Source organism: Trematomus bernacchii, unplaced genomic scaffold (genome assembly GCF_902827165.1).
Source record: "Trematomus bernacchii unplaced genomic scaffold, fTreBer1.1, whole genome shotgun sequence".
Taxonomy (NCBI): domain Eukaryota; kingdom Metazoa; phylum Chordata; class Actinopteri; order Perciformes; family Nototheniidae; genus Trematomus; species Trematomus bernacchii.
Genome location: NW_022987720.1, coordinates 24336704 through 24363941, shown reverse-complemented (window position 1 = coordinate 24363941; position 27238 = coordinate 24336704). Strand labels below are relative to the sequence as shown.

Below are 27238 nucleotides of genomic sequence, written 5' to 3'. Positions count from 1 at the left end.
GAAGGCTGACAGGCAGGTAGGCCATCCAGTTATTTTAGCCGGGCCGGCTCAAATGATTGGTCGTGCTTTTTACAGTACTACGGCTTCCACAGATGACATTCTTTAATGGATTTTTTGTCAAAGCACTTAAGATATTCATTGCTATCGGGATGTTAAGAGCATTCCATGGAATATAACAGAAAGTGTATCTCGAGCCGGTTTCTCAAACTTACCTACCCCACCTTTAAGTGATGCCAGTATGTTTAAGTGCCATTGTATATGGAGATACATAAATCACAACTTGTTTGCCCAAGATAAAATTACATTTTTCATATCCATATCAGAGACAAATACACACACATTAATCTTCTCTGTGTCTCTTACTTGGTCTCTAGGAGCTGTTTGTTCTCTGTCAGCAGGTTTTCCACCTCTTTACCCATCCCTGAAATAAATAACATCTCTGTTAACCATCACAAACATCCATAAATCAATAAATACAATGATAGATAAGAACAATTAGAATCCCAAAGTTGCAATGCAGCCTTTCAGACCAGCCAATCTAATTATTAAACCCTTAATAAAAGGTACGGGATTGTGGAGGTTTTCAATCCCGTACCTTTTATTAAAGGTTTAATAATTAAATATGAGAATGAATGAACAGATTGTTGATTTGACCTCTCTCGCTAACAAGGAAACTACGTCAGGTAAGGAGGGATGTCAAATATCTGGATAACACTCATGAAACTAGACTAAACAATATTTGACTGCACATACAAATATGTTAATGTAAAGCTCAACCTATTAACTCCTAAATGAAATCTTTATTATCTTCATCATTGCTGGATATCAACTGAAAATTGTACGTGCAAGCAGCAGGCCCTGTGCAACAGAAGCCAAGCGCACACAGTATAAGCAGAAGCTTCAACACAGAAACATTTGGAAATAAGAAACAAAACAAAAACAAAATAGCCAAGACATTATATTATACGAAGTGCCAAATGGCGTGTGTTGTCTGCAGAGAAACGAGTACTTGCTGAACTCTGGGTTAGAAATCTCTGCAGGCAGATCACATATCACAACATCAAAATTACAGGTTGGTGTCCATCTTTCTGGGTTCCACTTGTGTCTACTTAAGGCTTAGACTGACTTAAGGCTCTGATTGGTTAGCTGGCCGGCTCTGTTGTGATTGGTCAACTGTTTAGAGAATGCCCCGCCCCTTAGCATATCACATACAATTTGTTGGAGTGCTAGGAAATAGAAGTGCAAGTGTTATATAATAATAATAATAATAATAATAATAATAATAATACATTTTATTTATATAGCGTTTTTCCCAACTCAAAGACGCTTGATATATATATATAGTAATATATATTATATAGTAATGTAACTATGTTACAGAAGTAAACAAAGAAGTCCAACGAAAAAATAACCTCTGATGAAGCACTTTGTTCTTTCGTTTTGGCTGTGTGCGTCCTTCAAAGACTTTCACAATTTGTTCTTAATTGTAGTGCCTCTTTACCATTAGATCATTCTGTAGCTTCCTTTTTTTGTTCTGAAAATGAGCAGCTTCGTATTGACAGATATCTAAACATTACGTATGGGAGATGCGAACGTGGTTCAGAATGTTAATAAAAGCAACACGGACACAAATAAGGAACCAGAAAGATGTCAAAACGAGCGGCCAGGGAACAACAGAGCAAGCATAATGTGAGCACGAGAGTAGGCAAGGTGCGCCTTACCGAAGAAATCATCGCGGACTGGAGGCAGAAGAAGAAGAAGAAGAAGAAGGGAGAAAAGTCAAAAAGTGGAGGAAGAGGAGAGGTCATGTATCAGAGAGGAAAATGTGAAGTACAGGAATGGAAAAGAAAAGATGCTGATAAGCATTTATTAAGTTGGACAAACGCTGCTATGTCTCACACAGAAAGAGGTATTACAGTGATCCTACAGATCACATCATCAAATATCATAGGATTCATTTAAAGTCCCAGTGAAACATATTTTACTATATAGAGAGGCGAAGTCCCTCCCCTTCCGGTGGGACCCATGGGACCTTATTTCGGAAATGGAGTCAATGGAGAGAGAAAAGATTATCTTTCGATCCCGTTTGAATTGTGCCACGAATTACACATATGATGTTTGTCAATCTTAAATAATAATTTCCATGTCAAAAAAGTCACAGTTTGTCGTAAAACTGTTGAAATATAAGACTATGAAAAATACGCAACTAGAAAGACTACAAATCCCAGAATCCCGGTCCTGCATGCTGGCTCTTATGAACCGACTAACTCCCCTTGTGTGTATGTACAGCTCTCAACATGCCCAGACTTGTAGTGATTTTCACCTCTTTTAAAAATGTTCGCCTCATTCTGAAAGAAAGAAGTGAAATGTGCCAACGTGACGGCCGTCTTGGTGTGTGGTGCGAGACGGGAGATGTAGTTCATTGAGCGGTTTCACACAAAAAAAGTGTTACTTCACATTTTTACGACACATTTTTATTTTTTTGACTTGTAAAATTATCTTTTAAATTGACAAACATCATATGTGTAATTCGTGGCACAATTCAAACGGGATCGAAAGATAATCTTTCTCTCTCCATTGACTTCAATGCATAACTTACGAAATAAGGTCCCATGGAGCTCAACTGGAAGGGGCGGGACTTCGCCTCTCTATTGCTTCTGTGAAATGATGCAGTTCCTGTTTGAACTGGATGAAAGGGGTTATTATAAACCGTTGAGTTGTATTGTAAGTATGTGAGAGACTAAAAGAAAAAAGGTCTATGAAGTCAATGTAGTCTGATCACAAAGGATTTCAATGATTTCACTGTGACTTTAAAGGAACCGTTTTACTTATGTATATTGGGCATCTACTGTATCATCAAAGTTCAGGGCAATAGGATCATAATAAGCTGTTGTATTGTTCCTTCTTCTACTTCGTAAACACTGGTTTATACCTACCCTTAGATGTGGAGTTTAGAAATAAGAGGAGTCAAAAGAGGTTAAAAAATTAAAATATATACCAACCAATGCATGATCAGATACACACCTGAGAACTCGCCTATGGGTGTCACCAGCAGAAGCACATAAAAAGGAAAAAAAAAGAAAACGTGTGAGAAGTTATCAGATGGACAAGAAGATGGAGAAAATCCTCTGTTCCGTTTCTGATGATGAATAATACAAACATCCCCTAAAAACTGAAATGAAGAATCCACCAGAATCCCCTTAAAGTGTGTTTGTCAAAGTAACAAGCATAAAGTGCAATGAAGTCAAAATAAATGGTAAATATAACTTTTAAAGGATCTGTTTAAACGTGCAGCTTTTGAAATGGACTTTACTAAACATGCCTGTGCCCCAAAAAAGAGAGAAGAGAAAAGTCAAAGAAATGATAAAAAAAATTGAAAATACACTGCATGAATGAGCAGCGTGGGTCGGGGGTGCAGCCAGAGAGGGATTGTATGTTTTTTCAGGATGTGACGGAGAGATAAGCTGCCGGCACAGAGAACATTTCAGCCTCAACAATGCAAAGTAAAAGTCAGTGCAGTGGCACATTCACACAGCCTCACATGGAGCTCCTGCCCTGCAATAACACAGAGCCAAAAGAAAAGATGCATTTATGTAACAGTCACATGCCTTCATTTCCCTTACTTTGGATCTACTCCAAATCTAAGAGTTATAATAATACACATAACTGGCATGTAAGCTTACAGTAGAAGCCTAGAGTGCAGAAGGACGAAATACTGCTACTTAGTTTTCTGTACTTATCTGTTCTTTTCTTTTTTTTACTTGTTTGTGCCTGCTTTTTATATAATATGTAAGTTTCCTCTATTTACTTTAATCTGCACTGTACTTTTAGCTCCTGTGAAACCGTTCATTTCCCCGTTGCGGGACAAATAAAGGATTTCTAATTCTGAAAGCGGGACAATGATCACTTCAGTTGAATGCATCCCTTTGAGTGAACACACTGAGAGATTTATACTGCCAAGCTTCAGGGCAGGTATTCCACTTGAACCCTTAAACACATCTAAACCTATGGAAGACACAGTCCTGTTCGCACCTAGCAGCTCGGCGCCTGCGTCTACGTCTCCGATGATGTCTGATTTGGCGTCTTTGATCTCGTGGTAGAGAGAGTCGGTGTTGATGCCGAAGGCCTCGTTCACGATGCCCTGGGAGGGGCTGAAACACACATGACGTTTAATAAACAATAGCAATAAACAAAGATATAACTTACTATTTATCACTTGTACTCCCTTCTATTGCAACTTTTGGTCCTAAGACCTGGTCAAATCATTACGTTGTAGCACAGCTGGGAAAATTGCACACTGATACATAATTCATAGAATATATAATTTAATTAATTTGATTTAAAATACGACACTTTGTTATGGCACTCCAGTGATGCGGCCACAGTATATTTGTACCTGTTTCCTCCTCCGTACACACGGGGGTCCACACACATGTCCAGCTCAGGGGTCGAATCGATGATCTCCTGAAACTCGGACCACTCATCGCTGCTTCCCATGCCTGGAAAACATGACGGAAACACAACTGAACGTCAAATATCCTATTTTTTGATGCGCAAAAATGCACCAATTTATTATTTGGGAGTGAACAATGTCTAAGTTCCATATCTGAGATACAGATCTAAACTAAGGAGGTTTTATGTCAATAATTGACTAAAGTGTATTCATATTTACTCTGTATATGTCTATACTGTTTTTATTTTTAGTCTATTCAATATTTAAAGGGGACCTATCATGCAAAATGCACTTTTGTACGTCTTTTAACATGAATATGTGTCCCCGGTGTTCCAGGGAACTCACCAAGTGTCAGAAAACACAACCCTCTCTATTTTCCTCCATACCCAAATCTCTAAAAAAGGGGCTGCAACGGATCTGATCAAAACTGATCCAGATTTGAACACTGTCCTGACGTCAGGACGGTGGCGCTACGGCTATTGGGCCAACTCCACCAATCAGGAGGAGACAGCCACGGCCATTGCCGTTCGAAAGCGCTGGAGACGCTGTAGTACATATGCCAGGCCTGTAGATGGTGCTGTTCTCACTGAATCAGCCCTTGCAAAAACAGAGCTAAACATTTCAAATTGAGCGAAATGAGGCATGGCTAAAATGCATGATCTGTTTGGTATTTTGAAAAAAAAAAATTATAAATATGCCTTTATATAGGTATGGTCCTACACTATATTATTCAAATATATCATGATAGGTCCACTTTAAGCTACTGTTCATTGTGTTTAAACCCAGACACACTGTTAATACTCTATATACTGTAGCTTTTTTGTATTTGTCGCATTTATATACATATATTATACCAATAACCTACACTGCACTAAACTGTTTCCTTTGCCCTGTTTAGATGCTAACTGTATTTCACTGTCCCAGTATTTTTACTCAATGCAATGACGATAACGTTAAATATAATCATCTGTTCTGTGACGTCTTCTTACCGATGCTGACGTTCCTGGTCTCCTGAGAAACCTGCACCTCCATGTTCCTGCTGAGCCGCTTCGCACCTTTCCTGCGGTTCCCAGCTCGCATCGCATCAAACTCCGCCGGCGGGACGAAGCCCTCGTTGATGGGGGTGACGGTGGCCGAGGGGACGGTGGAGGTGGGGGTGTTGGACTTGCTCCCTGTGCTGCTGGGTGTCGCTGCCACCGAGTCGGACTCTGATCCGTCCTCCTTAGTGGAGCGAGACGATGACAGAGGAGAGAGACAGCAGTATAAGAGGAGTATATAGTAGAGTATACAGCTCGTTTTATTTCTAGCAACTACAGTGACTGGTAGTACAATTAAATTACTAGATAGAGTTGCTATGATTTGTAAGCAGCTTCATGTTTTGTTGAATAATCCCATTTGAGGCTGTATTTTGTTTTGAATGGCGTACAGGGTTTTGAGCGCAAACTACTTTCACTTATTTTGGACAAGTTAAAGTTTGAATTATGGTTTTCCCAATTTAAGCTCGTCAAATTTGGGGTGTTCTGTCAAAAAAGGCTAAATTACAAACCAAGGTCAAGTAGACAGCTTAATTCCTTGATTTCTGCATAACTCTCAGCAAAAGACTCAAAAACAATGCTAGTCTTTAAATGCTGAAACTTAAAAAATGAAGGTGTCTATGTCCTAAAATCTTAACCTTGAGGTGTGTATACGCTCTTAGCACGTTGTCAAAGCTACATACCAGGAAGAAGCGACAACAAGAAGGCAACACTTTCCTTCTTACCTTGGCTGTTTCTCTTAAAACAGTTAAATATCTATAATAAACCATGAAGCAGAAACATGGCAGGAAATCAATAAACACACAGTTTGGACCCATGCTTGCTTGAGTCAACAAAACTGACTTTAAAATGATAGATTTCCAAGTGACGTGAATAAAAAAGTGTCTTTGAAAGTGACACAAGCAGGTGTGGAGGGGAGGGGGTCCATGTGGCTGAGATCACTCCCCCCCCCCCCCCCCCCCCCTCCCCGGGCTGTGTTTGTGGTCGTGGAGGACAACATGGCCGCCGTCTGTCCCACCTGATAGGCAGAGCGGAAAGGAGACGGGCCGAGCTCGCTGACCTGCCAGATGTCTTTCCCGGGCATCATCCTAGCCCCCCCGAGACCCCCACGTACCATTCCCTCGCCGCTGGGGTACAGGCTCAATGAAGGCGGGCGCTCTGCTTTGCTGCTGGCAGAGAACACACAGAGAGAGAGGGGAGGGGGGGAAACCAACATGAGTATTCATTTGTTACATTCAATCATTGTTTTCTTCTTCGGGGCTCCAGAAACAGCAAAAGCCTGAAATCAAACCCCCATTAAAGTATATAAAAATGAGTAATGTGGAAATAAAGCAAGATTTAAGGGCAAACAGCTGATTTACAAGCCCTGCAGCGAGAAGCAACAGGAGCTCTGAGGGCATGCAGTCCAGTCCATAAGAACATTCATATTGTCCTAGTAGGCTTTCCTAATGTATTGGGGATACGGATGCAAGTCATTCAAACAGGCAGAGAATAAAAAACTACAGGTAGCGTTTGTAACCAGGAATCAGTTTCATGTATGGCTGATTAACTACAAAAAGTGTTTTGGTTATGTTAGGCCTTAACAAAACTCGCTGCAACTGTGTGTGCAGGGTGCGGCTGTCCTCTACCAAATATATTCTTAGTCGACTAACTGTCATACAAATTTCACGAGTACCTGATTACTGATTAAAGACTAGTTTATGAAATAAATGTTACAAAATAAAATTAACCAGAAAATCCACTCAGAGATGCACTCATCCTTAGTGTATATACCTAAATCTGCTGCTCTACAAAACCTCAAGACTAATGGCTTCTGTTTGTGTAATGCTAGATTGAGATCTTGTTTTTCCCACATCAGAAAGTAGTACAAAATTACAAGAACTGCTGCAGATACCTATTACAGTTTATTTTATATGAATGCATTTCCATATAAATGCTTCCCTCTTTGATTAATACTATTGTTTCACTTTTGGTAGAAGGGCAAATAAGGCAAGCAAAGCAGGCACACAGAGAAAGACTGACTGGCAACCCATGAGGGAAAATAGGATAAAACTGGAACATAATGCATCTCTTAACATAATCTCTGAACCATTCCCTATTTGTTATCAGAATGCAAAATGATGTATACATTCAAGGCAATAAAATGTTGTCACAAGCATCTTAACTACTAACCCAAACACATAAAGAAACGCTTTTATAAATAGGGTGTTTAGGCGCGTTGGGGGCATCAGCAAATCAAGTCAGATTTTAAGTCAAGAGCAGGCCAGTTTAGACGGAGGAGCTGAAGGGGGGGGGGGGGCGTGAGGGCCGCTGTGGGATTTACCTTTTCCTCCATGTGTGGCGTTGACTGTGCAAACAGCAGCAACAGAGAGCAAGCCAGCAAACAGACAGACAGACAGACAGTGATTAGAGAGAGACAGGTGACATGAACATGGCATGACATATGAACACACACACACACACACACACACACACACACACACACACACACACACACACACACACACACACACACACACACACACACACACACACCACACACCACACACACACACACACACACACACACACACACACACACACACACACACCACACACACACACACACACACACACACACACACACACACACACACACACACACACACACACACACACACACACACACACACACACACACACACACACACACACACAAGTTGATTTCAGTTTTAAAGTATTATTCAATTTCTCTTTAAGATTGTTCTTCATGAAGCTGCTCCAGGCAATCAGCAGTTTGAAGGAATCTTTTGAGTCTCATTAATGTTTATAATTCAATCATTTGTGAATTATTATCATTAATTTTTCTTTTTCTTTTTGTATTATTATTTTTTTTTGTATTTTGTTATAATTATGAGTGAGAAAAAAAAAAATATATATATATATATTATTATTATTGTTGTATGTTTTGTTTCTGACATGTTCAATAAATTGACTAAGGAAATTAGTAAAAGTAAACACAGTCCTCTGTTTCTATTGGTTCATAAAGACTTGTAGTTTTAGGAAGGAGACAGTTTAGTAGATCGATATTCAAGATACTGTGTTTAGTGAACATAGCAAATGCAGTTCAGCTTCAGTAGCTGCAGCAGATGTCTCACTCCTCCTCTCTCTTCGTGCTTATAAATATTCATGACTCATGGGCTGGCCAACTGCTGAATACTGCGAGCCGGAAAAATAAACTTCAGATTTTCTTATTTTGAATGATTTCCCACAAGGCTGCACAATTTGACAGCAGTGACAAGGTTGTTTTCGAAAGGCTAAATGCCAACAAATATGATTTGGAGCAGAATATTTTGTAGATAAAAACACGATGTGAATCTTTATAAATGATAACATCTGTCTTTTTTTAAACAAATATTTGCCTCTGGCTTTAAGGTTATTGGAAATGTTTGGATCACATGAATCAGAAAGAACCCTACGCATCCTAATCTTATTCCTCAAATAGTATATTATAAGTCAAACGTATCGGCTGTTCATGTATTTACTGACAAACAAGGACCAGCATCAATGAGCATTGTGAATCATGTGAAGCCTAATACATTCAGGACAAAACATGAAACATCAGCAACAACACAATGGGTGAACAAGATATACAAACAACCTTTACACACCAACACACACGTTAAAATAACTCACGTTCGTCCACAGCCCGTGCCTTCTGATTGGCTGTTGCTCCCCGCCTGCTGCATTTTGGACCGCTCTATGTGCTCGACGTATGTCTGGATCATCTGAGATACACATGACAACAAAAAGGGAAAATGTGAGAAGAAAAGGAGAGGAAAGTTATATGTTTAGGACATGTTTTAGGACAAGAAAGCATGAGAGACATTCCTGGATGGGTAAGTAAAGAAGTTTGGATAATAATACATTAATAATAGTCTAATATTTTGATAACGCCAAGGACCATGGGATTCTTAATCTCAAAGGGACCACACTTGGGCTTTTGCATATTGCTGTTTATTTATTACAAAACACACGAAGATGGTAATGGTGACCCTTATTGAATTCACATTTTTTTCTGTATTGTGTTTCTGTACTTTCCAGGAAAACCTTGTTTTCCAATAATATACGAATAGTTGTTGTGACAGTTCATCAATAAGACTAACAAACATGTGTGCAATTGCTTTCTAAGATTAAATCAATGGCTGCTTGGAATGTAAAATGAAGCAATATGGTTGAAGGGTGGTCATTTTAGCAGGAATCAAATTGGTATTAGTTAACAGGCATGTGTTTTTGGTTGATTTTGGAGATATAACAATGGGAATGTTCAAGATGAAGCTAAGATTAATGTGTTGAGACTCCTGAGGCCTGTACTACGAAGCCAGATTTTCGCTTAGCGAGCTAACTTCAGGGAAAACTCTGGGTTTCCGGTCCTACGACGCTGGTTCACTTCTTACCAGGCTAGATCTCCATGGTAACTTGTGCTGAACAGCTAGCCTGGTCCGGAGCAGGTTAGGTTCTAGGATAAAAGATCAACTCAGTGAAAGCACCGCCTGCTGACCAATCAGAGCTCAGTGTGCGGAGTTTAAAGCGATCAAGTCATATTACAGGAGAAAGGAAATACAGTTTAAACTGCCGTTGCAGGAAAGACGGCCGGCCAAAATCACCGACTGTGTGAACGTGAAAATTAATAGAATATCCCCTCCCATCTTCAGAGCAATCTGACTATTATAACATTAGCGTTAAGAAAGCTTACTTAAATATCTGCCACAACATAAGTAACCGGATCAGAGTAACATTAAGTACAGTCCGCGGCACTGTGAGTGCAGACGTCGATGTGTCCCATTATCATTCATATCATATCACATCATAATGTATCATATATTTCCTTATCTGAGTCAGCTTTTTGAGCCGTATCTGGCCGTGCAACACTCACAGTGTCACATACTGTATGCAGAAGTATTATTTTAAGCAACACATTAAGTTGACGAAACACTCGAGTCAAATGTAATTAAAGTCAGATCCACTCGTGTCTTAACGGGGCTGTGATATCATAAACCTGTTAATGTACGCATTCAAACACTTTTTCTTTTACCAGCTGTATTCACCTTGCAGGTGCAGCTATGTGGCTTTTATCCTGGATAAAGTGTTTAAGTCATGGATGTTTAAAGTTTAACTTCTTCATATTTGTCTAATATTATAGTTTACTTTTCATTCAGGAAGTATGACGCGCTGCGCTGTCAGTATGCTTCTCCATGTTTGTGATTGGTGAAATGTTGCTAGCCCCGCCCCTTTCATGTCAGAGAAACCCTGGCTTGAGTTACCGAGTTGATAACCAGCGTCGTAGGACCGCTTAGCGAGAGCGCGTTTGTTTTGGATTAGGTAAACCGGGTAACTCAAACATATCCAGGGTATGTTGAACTGGATTCGTAGTACAGGCCTCGGTTGCGAAGTTGTGATGCTGAATGTTACCCTCACCTCAGTGTGGCGCTGGTGCAGAGCGTTGTACTCTTTCTTCATGTCTGATTCTCGCTCCTCCAACCGCACGACTGGGAGACAGAGAGAGAAAACAGTTTAGAAAAGAGTACGGATTATAATAGTTGGAGCAAAGACTTACCAGGGAGTATTTTCTAAGTATATTATATATAATATTTAAGCTAATTTGCAGTAAACCACTGTAAATCAATTCAATTGTGGTCCTGCTTTACTTACAAATTATTTTTAATTCGATATGGTTTGTTTATATTCTCGTTGTGTTATGTGTAAGGATCAACTTAGACCTGACTATAGCTCTGTATTTCAACTCTAACAGAGACACCCGTGAAGAAACAGTCACATGTGCTGCACGTTCAGTAAATTGTAAGAATACAGACGTTATCAGCTGGGATGTTTTTCCACTCACTCTGGTCGGAGTAGTTCTTTGATTTGAGCTCCTGCTGTTTGGACTGCAGCTCCAGAAACTCCACCTGCACCTGCAGATCCTTCTTCTCAGCTTCCAACGCATCCTCAAATTCAATGAATTTCTAAAAGGAGGAGACGGGAACAAAGATGTGTAAAACAGCTGGGAATACATTCATAAACTGCACCAAAGATGACGAATTATATTGCATGTTGATTCAATATGGAAAGAAACACCAGACTAAGATTAAGGCTACTATGCTTTTGGTTAATAGACAGCATGTACTGTAACAATAGAATTGTTGAGAGTCAATAAGTCAAAAAGTAAGTGTTTTCAATATACATTGAATCATTATTTTAAAGCTTTTGTCTCTTGGAGAAAGGTTTTTATTATAAAACTCTTCACAATGTCCTCCTTTTTTCAGTTCAGCAGTCCACAAAGTCTTAACACTGTAATCCTCTGACTGAAGGGCAACTATTCAACCAGGACCCTGCAGCAGATATTCAATGCACACAAAGGCACTTGCTATAATATAATGACCTTCAGTTTGATACAGAAACTAATATTGATATCCAGCAGACGACACTCCTACTTGTTCGTCATATGCAGAGTGGATTTAAGCAGAAAAATGAACCAATTAGTCCTTTCTGCTGCTGATTGTATCCGACTCTGAGGGTGAGAGGTTGGAGAGATCTTACTCTTCTTGCAGGCTTATTAAAAAAGCCAGGTTTCTATAGCAAATCAACCAAATGACAAAAACACGACTCAATAAAAGGTCAATTTGCATGTTATTATAAACTGACAAGCTAAATAAACACCCGTCTGTAGATACTGTGTTGTTTTGTGAGCATTTGCTACCAATGTAAGAACTGAAAAACAAGTATATGTGAAATAAACCACCTTACAATACAAACAATTATATTTTCCATCTTTTTTAACATGAAGGTTCAAGGTTCAAGGTTCAAGGTTCTTTATTGTCAATCTGACATAGCTACAGAGTAATTATGTAGTTGAAAATCTTATGTCACAGGCTTCTCCAACAATGCAACATAATAACATAATAACAATAAGAGCAAGAGCAATACAAAAAGAAAAATAGTTATAAAATAAAGTGATGATGTGGAATAGTGCAGTACGAGTCTATATACAAGTTATTGGAATGATATATATATATATTAGGTATTAGATACATATTACTGAGTAGCAGAAGAATGTTTTGAAGTTGTTTCAACAGTTCAATTTTTTAACAGTCTCACTGCCCGCATATATCATATATGATGAGCAGCATAGTGTTATGTAGCGCAATGCAGTGCCTTACACAAAAACAATGACTAATTTAAATAAAATAAGCAGCAGGAATGGGTTTCTGCTTGTATTAGTTGTCTTTTTTATTAAAATTATGTAATGGCCTACTTAAAATGGCCTAAAACTAGGGACCAGCACAATGCTTTTCAGTGGCTCTACGTTCAGAGCATCCTGTCCTGCCTAAAATAACACTCTTTAAATGCCTTCTCTCATCTCTCTACTATTATAACATTTAAGAGGTACAGCATACATAATGTACTATATTCTTTACAAACATATTGATGCATTTACCCACAGGATATTTGAGTTATGCAAACATGAAATACTGTACCCAGGTAGAATACTTTAAATGTGTATTTATAGGGTGGAATCCAGTTTGAATAAGTGATTAGGAAACCTTGTGATGACAGAGTAAACATGATGTGCTTCCCTGAGGAACTGTAGCTAAATGCATTTGACTGTAATGTTGTCACACTTCCAGATATTTACACCGTGTACTTCCTGAGATAGAGGGAGAAAAGGCTTTAGCATGTGTCTATGTTTGAAATACGTTCAAGTTCTCAAGTCACATGTCAAGATGCATGTTAGGTGACCTAATCTGCAGGCCAAGAAGCACAGCATATGAATTAAAGTAGGGCTGCAAGAAAAGGTTATTTTCTAAATTAATTAATCTAATGATTTTTTCTTCAATGAGTTAACATTTTATGAAACAGTGCAAAAAGGTCAATCCCACTTTAGAAGGAAAGACATGGTCATTTGTTCTGGGAATGTCATTTTCGAGCCTGAGACCTGAAAAACAGGCTCAGGACTTAAGAGGTTAAGAGCAAAAGTAATGTCTTTAAGTGTTCTTTGAAGACCATGAGTTTTCACACAGAAAAGCCGGAAATCTTCTATTTCAGAGGCTGAAAAAAACCTGTTTCTGCCTTTTTTGAACGACAACAACTAATCCATTATCTAAATTGTTGGCGGTTATATTTGGGTCGATTGAATAATCAATAAATTGTTGCAGCTCTCGATTGAAGTGGATTAGTTAAAAACAGTTTTCTATGAACTGCTCACAATAGTAAATCCATTCATAGACAGCACGTTAGGAGAATAGTGAGAGGCAGATTATCAACGTTTTACTGTCATCACACTTTGATACAGAGTGATGGATCGTTCCAGAAGGCGGCCCCAAAAGAACAAGGCAGGAAACAACAAGGAGGATGCTACAAAATGGCTGAATTTGTTAACGTGGCTGTAGTAACTGTAATGCTGGTTGTGCTAGTCAAGGCTGCACGATGAGCAGACTGTGGCTTTGTTTACCATTAGCTCGAGTCGAACAACCTTGTAATATGAGTCGCTTTCTGCTCGTCTTCTGGGAGGGTGGGTTATTGTCAGGCTCTGAGATTGTCCCTCACACTCTTTTCTTTGTTATTCTCCTGCTGTCAGATCTGGCCTGTGCGTTAACCCGCTCTTACTGCAGCTTTCCAACTGTCAATCTCTTAACTCTGTTTCTGATTTTGTTGTTCTGTCTCTGCTCATGATAAACACAAATCAGGTTACAGTGCCAGACTCCCTCAGTGTGCTATGTGTACTATTGATTTCCTATGTTACCCCACCCCTCACTACTGTCCCATCCCCCATTATACCCCTGTGAGAGTCTGACAAAACTGTCTCTCTGTTTATTTGTTCCATTGAAATGTATAACCTAATGTAACTTCTCTCACTGGCTGCTAACATAATCTTAGAGAGTTCAGAACAGAAGATCAAGAAACAATCAAATACACTTGACCATAAAGAGATCACTAGATTATAACCAAGTAAATTGCTACCTTTTAAAATGCCGAAGGTATTAATAAGGTTAGGACTGAGAAAAATGGGATCATCTTCACAGATATGATTCAGGATATTAGAGCTTTAAATCAAATGTAAAATTGCTATGTGTGATTTTTGCCAGGATCTGTACAAAAAGGATATACTTCTTTTGATCAATCTTAAAAATAATATTTGGATACCAAGACATCTCTGCAGCACTGCACTACTATATTCTAAATGGTATTATGGTAAAAAAATGTTGTCTTAAACAAATATTGTGCCTCCTGTGATTTAGATAACAAACTACTTAATGGTCTCAATCAAATATAATGACAAAGCTTATCATTTAATAGGTGTGGGTGCAATTTAAAAAACAACTTTTGGTGAAGGCATTCAGACATAAAATAGTAAAAGAATATAAATATATGCTATATGCAAGACACTTTAACACCAACTGCCTCAGTGAACTGTTTGTCAGTCAGAGTAACAAAACAGCCTACAACTCTGCATCAATCTCACCACAACCTTCACTCGATATAGAAAATAAGTAATAAAGATCTAATTGATCATGCAAAGTGTATCATTATTATAAAAAGGGAATGTTGTGGACATATCTGTCACATATGAAGTTTCAAATCTGGTCTGGTGAGTGGAAATGTATCATTCGTTGGGAAAAAGAAAAGGGAAGCAGGCAGGCAACTGAGTTAAGGTTATTAACTGAGATAAACAGTGTCATATTCAAGATCTTGGCAGAGATTAAGTCTGCTTTGAAGCATGTTTTATCATTGAGGCTTTTGGTATATTAAGCTACATACCAGCATTACATCTTGTGTTGTTTAACAAAAAAAGGATAGCTCTTCCAACAGCACATTGTCTGATTTAGACCCTTTAGATTTCTATATCAAAGTACAGAAAGTATTTTTAAAGATTATTTCATCACCAGCAAGTTATCATAAAGACACTTTCAGTTGAAGTTTAAGTCACTATTTTGTAAAACAAAAAAACAAAAACATGTCTTGACCTGTTGGCATCTTGTCAATTACAATAGCTTCAGCCGGCTCTGCACCTTACAACGCAACTACATTTCTTTAATACCATGACATTAAAATAAGCTTAAATATCCTAACCCTGAAATGTTAACACACCAAGAGAGTCCTCTCCTCATTAACAGCTTAAAGTGAAAACAAACTAGATAAGCGCCACGGGGAGGAAGCACAGTGTCGGGAGAGCAGATGATGAAAGCTGAGCTAAGCTGATGCTAGCAGGGCTGCAGACAGTGATATGCTGAGGCCTCTTTGGATGGGAGGAGTATTAAAATTGCTTTATGAAAACCTGCCGGATCCCACGGCTGCTGTTACACCGGTCAGAGAGGGGAAAACGATTTGCTGGAGGTGGAGCTTGGCCGGTAATGTAATAGCTCTGTATTGATGTTCACTTTTGTTGTTCTTGTCCCTGTTCTTTTTTTTTTTTTATTGTAAACGCCCACTGAGTTGTGCTTAAACATGTCGTCTGTCAGAGCTGTGCAGACTGTCCCTTTTTCACCATGTAGTGTTTGTACGCTATCATGTCCTTACTTGGTGTTTTGCATATATACTTTAACTGTGCAGAGTGGCACCTCGGGCCTTACGAAAGGGCACTAAAAAGGAGACTAATTTAGCTTATTTAATTTAAGAAGAGAGATTTGTATTGTATATTGGTCATATTTTTAGTTGGCATTATAGTGTGCAGAAGTAGAAGTACTGTTAGTAGTAAGTTGTAGTAACAACGGGGAAGGTAGTAAGTTGTAGTAACAATGGGGAAGGTAGTAAATTGTAGTAACAATGGGGAAGGTAGTATTTGCAGCTGCAGTTGTTGTGACAGTAATACCTGTCAAAGTAAAAACTGAGCAAGGTCCAAAAATACTACAGTGGTATTAGCAAACCTAGTAGTATATGAGTAGTTGTTATAGTAAATACAAACGCTGTTGTCCATACATATGAATAGGTTTTCATGACAGTGTGTACTTGTACTGCATATATTTACTCCACTGCAACAGATTTCTTGTTAAACATTCCTTTGTCTGCTAAATAGTGACTTCACATTGACCTCCACATCTTGACATGTATGATATCACTAGAAAGCAGGTTTAGAATAGCATGATTTTGTCTAAAGAATTTGTATTTCGCAGGATGTTTGATTTTGAATAACCACACTTAAAACCTAGCACTGATAACAGCTCAACAAAAACAAACGTGTAATGGAAATGTAAACAGGTAATGTCTGGTCTTCCTTTTTTAGAAAAAGAAAGTACATTTTCTAATGGATGAGCCTAGTTATTAAACAGTTCTACTAAAACCCAATAAAGTCTATTAAAGGGGTATTGTATTTCTAAGAGCTTCATAGAAGTCACTGCTGCACATTGGTCAGCAGTGTCTGCAGTACATTGACACTAAAAATAATCTGCTGTCACAGGCCTAAACATGAGTCACATGTCTGGTGAGGCGGTTCAGACAGGGCACCGTGACACAGGGAGGATGCAGCGTGAAGCTGGATGTGATGGAGCGGGCAGAGGCCCATCAGAGCCGGGGGAGTGACTCACCTCTTCCGCCTGTTTCCTCAGCGCTTTCTCCCTCTCGTACTGGGTGATGAGCTGCTCGTTGTCCTCCTTCAGCAGCTCCAGCTCCACCTCATGCTCCTGGTTCTCCGTCAGCACCCCGTCCAGGTTCTCCAGGACGTTCACCACCAGCGGCATCAGCTCCTTCACCACCTCCTCGTCATAGCTGCGGATCAGCCTCTCAAACTCCCGGTAGATGCTGTTGGCCAGGCCCGACACCCGCTCCGACATCACGGACCCGGAGCCGTAGTCGTCCTGGTACACCACCTCGTCTATCTGTAGCTCCATCATCTTGGCAGCTGAAACCGGCTTCTGTTTTCCAGATGAGGAGGCTCAACAGTTTTTTCAGGCCTGTCAAAAGGTTTTTGGTCCTCTCAATGCAGAAAAACGTGTATTCAATCAGTGTTTCCTTAAAATAAAGCCCACCAACCCTATGTCATGTTGCAGCATGCACTGATTCACTGAAGGAAGCCTGGCTGTTGCTGTGTGTAACGGCGCATAACCTTGAAATTACTGGCTCTAATATTTTGATGTAAAGAGGCCCCCCTCATCCACACCTCCAGACGCGGCTCAGCTATTCCTCTCCCCCCGCAGACAGCGTGGTATCCGGGGAACAGAGGGCGTGTAGAGCAGCCTGTGGATCGGCCCTCGTTGAGCCCATGCCGAGAAACGAAATGTCGATGATATTGCACCTGCCTCTCAGCAGCCGCAGCCATGGACCCCGGCCATTGCTGACAAGGGAAATAAATAAATAAATATGTTAATAAATAATCTCCCGATCCCCGCTGACGCCCGATCCGCCACTATAATAACACCGTGTCCTCCATGTTTTATTCCCCTTCCTTCCTGCGGGCGGTCGATGGCTAGGCTCGGGCGGTGATGGTGATGTCTCCCAATGGGAGAGGCTCTCCTGCCTTCAGATGCAGGAGCCAGCTGACCGACTGACGTCACCCCGTCTGCATTGAGCAAGCGGACGAAGTGCGTCAAGTCAGGGGGACTGAACCGGAAATCGGATTCACGCTTTCAAAATAAGACGATTATAGAGACCAATACATTCAAAACATTGCTTTCTCCCCGTCGGGCCGTTCATAGGCAGTCCAGAAGCACATAGGGATAGAAACATAATATTCATTCTAAGCTCATGCACTTTCCTACTCTTTGCACTTTCTGGGTGAATGCAAACTGCATTGTGTTGTACTTTGTGCATTGACAATACAATTGTAATCTAATCTTATCTAATAAAGGAAAATAAAATGATATTCAAAATATAAAATCAACTTTGATTGGTGCAGTGGTAGGTCAGTCTTTAGAGACTTGTCTTGAGAACAGAAGGGTCAACGGGTTAAGTACCTAGCGATAAAGGTACAATGTGGATTGGTATCTGAAGAGGTGCCAGTTCACCTCATAGGAACTGCCAAGCTGTCTTTAAGCAAGGCATCGAACCCTGGAGCCATAAAACATGGCAGCTTCTTTGATCCATGCATAGAGTGCCACAGTGACGCGTCCTAAAACCCGGAAGTAAGCTGCGCATGGGTTCCTTCGACAAAAAAGCAATGCAATTTCTCCATAGAATTTTGGAGAATAGCTCTAAATAAGGTCTGTGGTTGACACACATTTGAGAGACGGATCACGTTTTGTTCAGTCGGATAATCTCCACATGTCTACCCTACTTTTATAATTTTCTAATCATAAATCTATAGTAGGCTATAGGGTAGACATGTGGAGATTGTCACTGTGGCACTCTATTTGTATTCAGGCCTAATGTGTATACGACCTGTGCATTTGAGTATCTTTATTTATATGAAAACTGATTTTCCCCTTGTGGTATTAAAAAAGTGTCTTCTCTTTCCCCATCTCTACATGGGTTAGGGTTAGGGTTATGCTCTGGTGGTGGCTTTCTGCAGTTATGTGATGATATTATGTGATGTTTTTGTCATGTTCATCTCAGTTTAGAGACTACACATTTAATACAAAGACTAGTAATAGGCTACTTAAGTAAGTTAGTAAAAGAGTAAGTTAGAAAGAAGGCTTCATTAATACAATCCTCTCTCCTTCATTCAGCTGACTAACTTTAGGATCAAGTAGCCTATTGTATTTACTTACAGCTTAATACTAAACCCAATACCTACATGTTTAGTCTCTAATGAGTAGTCTCCAAAAAAACAAAACATTTCAACACATTTTTAGAATGTATTTGTTCACATATATTTTTAACTGTTATTCCCCATAATAGTAAATAAATACCCCATTTTCATAGAAATACTGAGGACATGACCTCAGTACCCTGTCTATGGAAGGCCTGCTTTACAGTCCCCAGCTTGACGGTAGTTTAATTTGGAAGTTGAAACCGGAAGTGGTGTTGTCTTCATATTCCACTTTACCAAAGACCGCAGCAGTACCTGGTGCTACGTAATAATAATGACAATGCACTCTCTATTTAAAACATTTGTTCTTAACCTAACACTGGCAACACAAAGTATCTTTTTTATTTAAAATATTTTAAAGTTGTGTTTTCAAAGGATTAGTGCTCAGCTGGTGTTAGAAAACCCCCGTCTAGTTCATGAATCATCTGTGTTGAAGATTTTGCTTAAGTAGGCTATGCACATCTTGTCTCAAGGGGTCAGCATATGAGAACTAGCTATAAACGCATGTGTATTAATACCAGAGGAAACAGCTCTGTTGATACAAAGTCATTTCTAATTTTGTTCTGCAGTAAATAGGGACAAAAGTGCAGCATGTCAGAATCTACCTTGCATTCAAAAGGCATCAAATGCCAAAAAATGTATATGAAATCTACTGAAATTATCTACAACTAACTTCAGTAAAATAAGAAATATTAGGAGAGTGCAGATAAAGAAACTGAGAGAGCATATCAAATTAAAAATAACTGACAGTTTGGACTGATAGTGGACTAATTATATCTCCTCAGTGAAACACCGTTTCCCCATCCATCTGAATACAATTCAAAATATCCTCAGAAAAGGGACTCACCTCCATATTTTTTCCCAATGACAAGACAAGATGTAAGAATTCAGCTTTCCATGGTCAGAACTTTATCATGCACTTCACTCTGCAAGAGAGATGGAAAGAGTAACGCAATTGTCATGCCGTATTAATTTAAAGCAAATATAATAGCAATAAGTGTCTCACAAAAAGGCTGATAAGGATCTTCTTCTGAAGTGTGTGCATTACATTTGGTCATTGGCCTAAAATATATATACTGGCTTTAAAATATTTGCAAATGAAGACTGTTGTACACAGTGGCGTAACTATCGACGGTGCAGCCAGGGGCCCATGCAGTCTTCAAAGTAACCAAGCAACCTAAATTAATTTGTAATTTGTCTGTCCAATGACCTTGCTCCCTTAAAGTTTCATGTCATGTGATACCTTGCGTGGTGAGCGAACCGTTTAATCAACCTGTACTGTACTGTAGCTAGCAGCAGCAAGTTCGGCAGCATTAAATGTAATAGTTTGCATTTATAATGTAAGCACAAGAGCGGCGCTCAAAAGAGAAAGGACAAGAGAGAGTGTATGTCCGTGCGTGTGTGAGTGCATCAGCGTGCGCTTATGTTTGGGGCGATGGGGGGGGGCCCCAAAACAATATTTGCACCAGGGCCAATCACAACCTTGTTACGCCACTGGTTGTACAATATTAATATTATGATCAACGGGTAAGAAGGAAATGCCTTAAAATAAGAAGTAAGGTAACAGCCTCAAGACCCCAGAGATAGAACAGCAAAGGACGTATGAAATCACCCCCAGACTATACAAAAAAGGGTGAGGAGTTGAGGGAGAATATCTTCCTCTTGAACTTTCTTTCAGTCAGACAAGTGCAGCTTGGGCCATTGTTTGCGGTAGAGAGGGTTAACAATGGAGACAAAAACTGGTCAATGAAGCATAAAAACTGTAGAGAAAAGGCCCGCAGCTCCGAAGCCTGATGCATCTTAACTACCGCATACATAAAAACTATAGCCAACTGCAACAAAATATAAACATAGTAAATACTTAACACTCTGGAATATGGAAAATGCAAAAGCTTCAGTTGTTCTTATTCACTTCAGTAGGTGGCAGTGAAATACTGACAATTTGTACACGTTTCACTTTTCATCAGTTTTTCCTTCAGAGGCTTACAGCAGACGCTGGGTGGTCCTCTAAAACCAACAAGTGGTTTGAGGTTCAGACATAATACTGCTTGGTATTGCACTAAAAGGAGAGAAAACACATGTTAACTTACATGAACTTGGATGAAAGTTGTTTGAGTTGAGAAACTAAAAACAAGCATCTGGTTTTCTTATTATCTTATTACTGAATTTTCTTGGTCAACTATTATAGTAAGTTCCTCATTTATAACATGTAGTTGCATTTCATTTGCACATGTCCCAATAGTCCTAACTGAGAGAAACACACTACGTGGCTTCGTTACAGGACTTCTTCAGAAAAGCTGGCCAGAGGTTAGACTCAAGGAATTTAGGATGTCTCAGCTCCTGTTTTCCTCCTGCCAAAGATTCACAGTATGCTCAACATCAGCATAAACATCTTAAAGTCTTAGCATACATAGTGAGGTAAACTGACAGCAGATCCAGGACCTGAGCAGCCTTTATAACAATCAGGTTAGTCTAGTATAGATCACTCGTCTTATGTTGTTATAGCTTAAAATGCACCACATGCCATTCTGTTGTTCAGCCAACTGAGACACGAGTTGTTTGTCGTCTTGCTCTCGAATGCATTGTTAAAATGGTTGAGGAAGTTATGCAATTTCCTACAGTTGTCATCATACCTTATTCAAACATGAGTTGCTCTTACACACAAGCTGCATGTGAAAGAGGTGTTTAGTTACTTAAGATGCCGGTCGCAATGGTCCAACAATCAGGCAGAATTGTCATTCTTCCCCACCATTGTAAGCACAATGGGATGTGGAGCGTGATATTTTAATTTCAAGGCTGACATCATGTTTAAGTTAGTCTTTTTTTGTTCTGCCTGCTGAGTCTGGCCTTCATTTCAGGAAATGTGTGTTCAAGAATCTCCCTTCTTTAAGGCTGCAGAGCATCATAGAAATAGGACTCCTACGTGTGTACTCACATGAACAAACTTTGTATTTGTCTGTCCTTAGTCTATTGCTTAAGGGAGGAAATGAAAAAAAGGACTGCAGATTTAGATGTGTAGTTTCAAACCTAAAACTACATTTTCCTACAGGGCATTTAGTAAAACACAAAGGGGCCATTTCTGTCTTAGAACAAGCCGTTTCCACAGTGCTGCCAAAAGGCAAATCTGGACAAAGGTATCAGTGATTCAAGAATATACTTATGTATAAGATGAGGCTTAGTTTAAATATCACATGTACACTTATCCAGGCAAACATTCAACAAGCTATGCACATAATTTCCATACCATTGTAATTCAGTTAGTACGCCTTTTAATTAGCCATTATTACATTTCAATTAGAAGTCTTCGAGCTCAGAAAGTAAACAAAATAGGCAAACTTTAAATGCAAAACAACAGTTTTATTTGCGATACACAGGATTTCTTCTTCTGCTGTGCTCATTGCCTGCCAGGCACATCAACACTTGGGGGCAGGCTGGCACCAGAATACCATGAATGTGCATCATGAGGTGGGTAAGAGGAGATTATAACTGAGCCCACCTGGACTCAGGTAGGCCGCGCGATTGTCCAGAGTTCACTTGTGTTCAGCCGTTTTAATTTAAAACATAAACAGAGGCCTACCCCAAGCTGAAAAAGGCATGTTCTCACAGCAAGCAATGAGGACCAAGCAGAAAAGTACCTGCACAACACATCCGCATACAATCAAAATGGAATTTTCTTTACGGAAGCAGAAACATTTGGGAGTAAACAATAGCATCCATCTTGGTTTTAAGGTCAATTGTTTGGCATCTATCCCTGAACAGAATGTGTGCTCCGACAGCAGGTGTTTAATGTTGGACACATGATAACATATTGAGAATGAAGAGATGAAACAGTTCTGAACAAAAATAAGGCTACGATTATACAAGCATGAGTTGTAGTTCAACACGTATTATTTTGTAAAGCCAAAACAATGTTTTATGTTGTCATCTAAATATAATAATAAGGCAACCCATTAGAAGTTGGCACTAGTGGAACTCCCTGAAACATTTTTAATTGGCGTGGTCTGGTCAACGCCTCCTGATCGAACTCTGACACTTTCAGGATTAAAACATAACCCCGATATTTAGGCGAATGTCTGCTTTAAATGTTTACGCAAAGATTTTGGTTACATCAATTAATATTGAATCTTCGTCTTTAAAGCTGAACATTGTACGAGCTTTCAATGTCTTACCCATTCTTGAGATGCTAAACTGTTTTCCAAATGAAAACCATGCCATGATCACACTACATTTAGAAAACACAGAAAAGAGTAACCGCACTAATGAGATTGAACAGTGTCACTGTGGAGGTGATTAGGTCTTGGCTAGACTGTTGATTGAATGGTTGCAGGTTTCATTTAGGAAGAATATGAAGAATTGGACAAAAAGCTGGAAGCCAGCAAAACAACTGAAAGTGCAACAAGTTGAGGACATGATATCTGGAGAGAGGATTGCTCTGTTTGGATGTACAGGTGAAGTAACCGTGGGGAGAGGGGTGATGGAATGAGAGAGATTAACAGAGGAACAGAATATAAGTGTATGGACAGGGAGAGGGAGGAGGGTGGGTTCAGCTCATCAGTAGAATACCACACTAGACTTTCCTCCGGGGGGGTTGAGGACCCGGTTGTGAGAGCGAGGCTTCGGTCCCAGGTGGGGCTCGTGGTTCTTCTCATTAACAGACTCTTTCGATTCTTTAGCAGGTAAGGAAGGGGAAGAGGAGGAGGAGGAAGCTGGGGGCTGGGGTTCAGGTGGCGGGGGGGCAGAGACAGGAGCAGGCTCTTCCTTCACTGGCACCGGAGCGGGGGGGGGCCGCTGCCTCCTTCACCTCAGGTGGGCTGACCTTGGCTTCTGGGACTAGCAGAGGGAAAAGAACGCGTCTTAGAGAAATGCCAGAACAGAATAATATCCTGAGAGTATAAGCGGCTATTTCCTCCTGGGATACATAACAGGAAGCACATCTTTCCAGAGTCTCGCTGGAATCAGTTGGTATTGATTCTAACGTATAACCAGTGGGTGCTAACTTTAGAATAAACATTACATTAACCAAAGAATAAGACATGGCTATGTGATGTAGTTTCTCTGATATGCATAAGAAAATCATTTCAGCAAGGGTGCCTTCAAACCTACAATGAGTAGGATGGCTCGATGTAAGAAAATAATAATACAAAAATAAAAACATGGACACATTTTCTTTATGTATAACTCACCTGGAGATGATTCAGGTTCAGGTACCACACTTAGATTGTCCTGAAAAATAAAATCAAGATCAAATATTTTTCTTTCAATTAAATAAATTGAGTAAAGCTAAAGCTGGGCCTCAAATTCTATATAGCTGTGCTACTTCCATGAGTCCTCCCTAAGGCTCCGTTACAAGATAACCCATGCACAATAAGGTAGACTATTTTCCATGGCATGATAAAACACCTCAGCATGTGTTTCCAGAGATTAGCGCTAACAGCTGTATGGAAACAGCATCAACATATCAACAGGAAACGGGTAAATTAGGTGACACCTAGAAGAAGCTGCTTGGAATTTATTTTTGTCAATGCTGAGATTGTCGCAGTAGACTCTGCAGTCTAAGCTCACAAAACACTGGCTGCACAGACACTGTGGGCCAGTGGAGAAGACTTGTACACTTATGTGTGTGACACCAACAAAGAATACATTTTTAGTTGGGGTGAAATATCTGGTAAACTAGTCAGCAACTTAAAAAGGAATACAGTAGAAAAAACAAGTAATAGCGGCATTTCAAATGAAGGAGCATGGCCTACCTTTGGTTTATTAGGGTGGCCTTGGTTCTGGCCAGATGGACTCTCTGCAGCACCGAATATGTTGCTGCTCTGTCCACCAGGAGGATGCTTCTGTTGCCGAGCCGGAGGGTCAGGGTCACCAAATATTCCGCTGCTCTTCCCACCTACATATGACCAAGATAAGTGTCAAGTTCTGCAGCAGTGACAGCATGACACACTCCACACTGCATTTGGTGTAGTGCGTGGCAGAATGTAGTCTATGATAAACAGCATAGGACTTATACATATTTTTGACATCTGAATTTAGCTTTTTCAAAACCAGTCACCTTCAGTATCATTCAATGTATGCATGAGAACAAATGCTAGTGTCGTATAATGTACAGTGGCAGTATTTCACTGACCATTTAAGGGATGCTTATGCCAGCCACACTTAAAATAAGCAGATAAGGCAGTCACTGTGACTCAGCAGTCCCGGTCTGGAAACCATTTCTAACAGGAGACTGGACTGAAAACATACTTTCGTTTACCAGATACTCCAGAAAATCTGGAGGTGGATTACTTCCAGGCACAGAGAACAGTGAGAGCGTTTATACTGGAATTATCACATCATAGTAACAGCTTTCACACCCTGGACACATTGATGGATGTTATGACTGGCCCTCCTCTGCAGATATATTAGCCCCGACAGGCTGGTCTTACCTGGAGGATAGGAGCGTCTAGATACACTCTGGGACTCCTCTGGGGGGGCAAACACTTTAGAGGCCGTCTTATTAGGTCTCCTCGGAGATGGGGTGTCTTCTTCATAGCCACCGAAGAGGTTACTGGAGCCGCCACCAGGAGGCTGCAACACCCTGCAGGACATTACAGATTATACTGTCACTTATAACGATCCTATCCCTTATGTGTACATCACAGGTTCATTTATATCAATTACCCTGCAAAAGCATGACCTGGCAAAAGACAAATAGAAGAGATGGAATAGTTGTGAGGACTCAGTAAGTTAATCTTACTAAATAATAACAGATATTTGTCAAATGATGTTGCACTTTCCAACATTTCATAGAGGTTCATGTTTATCGATTACTGTTGAAAAAATGTGGGCATTTTTGCAATCTGACACACAAAGAGCACCAGTAGAAAACAGTAAGTAACCCGACTATAATATGTCACAGTACATAGGACAGCTTGTGCCCACGCAGTCAAATGACAGGTTATCTGATTATATACTGAGAGTGGCGCCATACGTCTGAAACTCTAGTGTGTAAGAATTGATGCTCTACTTTCCCCGTTATTAAAAGCCAAAACATTAGTGAACTAGACTGTTAAACTGAGGCGAAACAAGAACTGACGCATTCAAGTAAGTAAGAGGAAACGTTGTCTCCTCTGGAACAATGTGGCCACACAACGCCGTTGTTGGCGAGTACAAAGAAGATCATTCTGAAGAGGCTTTACACTTCCGCAGGCGCAGCAGGCAGGCAACGCCTGGCCGGTTAGCTTAGAAGCTAACGCTTGACTGTGTGCTAACGCAAGCTAACTCAAACCAAGCTAACTCTTAATGCGCACCAACACACATGTTTGTCTTACATAAATATCACATGCCTGACGTCAAGAAAAATTGAATAAGCCGAAAATGTGATTTCCCCTGACCCACACCGTTAACCTACATTCAGATGTTAGCTGACCTAGCCTAAGCTCAAAATAAAACATTGTCGGCCAGTTACACGACTATTATATTCACCTTGAACTGTTTTTTGCAGACAACCCTTGAAACATGTTGGTCGAAGTCATAGTGGTTTTGTTTTTGAGCCTTCTAGTTTCCAAATACTTCTTCGTCAGTTTGCCAACTGGACGACTTCTCCCTGTCTGCGCGTCCCCAAACAAATTCCGGAGTGAAGCCTTTCAGTCCGCCCAGCTGTGACGTAGAGGAATATGATTGGTCAGCTGCCAATCTGCTGAGTGCTGTGGTGCGCTCGTTTCATGTCCCCTGGTACCCCGTCAGCAAAGGTAGACTTTTGAACTCGTAGTGTTTTGAAACTAAAATGTTCTTGGCAACCACATTAATGAAGCGGTTGTATTATGATTAGTGATATTTCATTCATAGTAAAAAATGAACGGCAAATTCCGACCTGCTTGTCGGTAACAGAGCGATTAAACAGGCACAACCGTGTAAAAACTCCATATAGCACGCTTGTTTTGTGACATTAGGGCACCTGATCTGAACAATGGCAGTGTGGGATGATTCTGACTAATTTGACAAAATGAAAGTGCATATATCATTGAATTAATGTAATTTGTGTGACGTAAAATG

The 27238-nt window shown here is 40.1% G+C and overlaps 2 protein-coding genes across 17 annotated transcripts in view; both read right to left on the bottom strand.

Moving 5' to 3' along the window:
- Positions 1-18001, bottom strand: part of mapk8ip3 (mitogen-activated protein kinase 8 interacting protein 3) — a 34563-nt gene extending 16562 nt beyond the window's left edge. For 3 of the 16 annotated variants that reach the window (XM_034143018.1, XM_034143023.1, XM_034143021.1), the window contains exons 1-11: positions 17046-18001; positions 11369-11489; positions 10945-11015; positions 9163-9254; positions 6506-6653; positions 5443-5674; positions 4397-4499; positions 4033-4151; positions 3025-3036; positions 1722-1739; positions 364-421 (exon numbers count right to left, since the gene is read on the bottom strand). In XM_034143018.1, coding sequence (XP_033998909.1) covers positions 364-421; positions 1722-1739; positions 3025-3036; positions 4033-4151; positions 4397-4499; positions 5443-5674; positions 6506-6653; positions 9163-9254; positions 10945-11015; positions 11369-11489; positions 17046-17351 — 1280 coding nt within the window. In that variant the 5' untranslated portion in view covers positions 17352-18001. Of the gene's footprint in view, positions 1-363; positions 422-1721; positions 1740-3024; positions 3037-4032; positions 4152-4396; positions 4500-5442; positions 5675-6505; positions 6657-7810; positions 7835-9162; positions 9255-10944; positions 11016-11368; positions 11490-17045 lie in introns of all 16 variants that reach the window. The other 13 variants (XM_034143020.1, XM_034143032.1, XM_034143030.1 and 10 more) reach the window with 9 other exon arrangements.
- A 4455-nt stretch (positions 18002-22456) lies between these two features.
- On the bottom strand, positions 22457-26823 carry jpt2 (Jupiter microtubule associated homolog 2). Its single transcript, XM_034144189.1, is given in 6 exon segments — positions 22457-23986; positions 23988-24034; positions 24388-24427; positions 24952-25094; positions 25630-25781; positions 26669-26823. Coding segments are annotated over 6 exon segments (663 nt in total). The 5' UTR covers positions 26719-26823; the 3' UTR covers positions 22457-23755.
- Between the last annotated feature and the right edge of the window lie 415 nt (positions 26824-27238).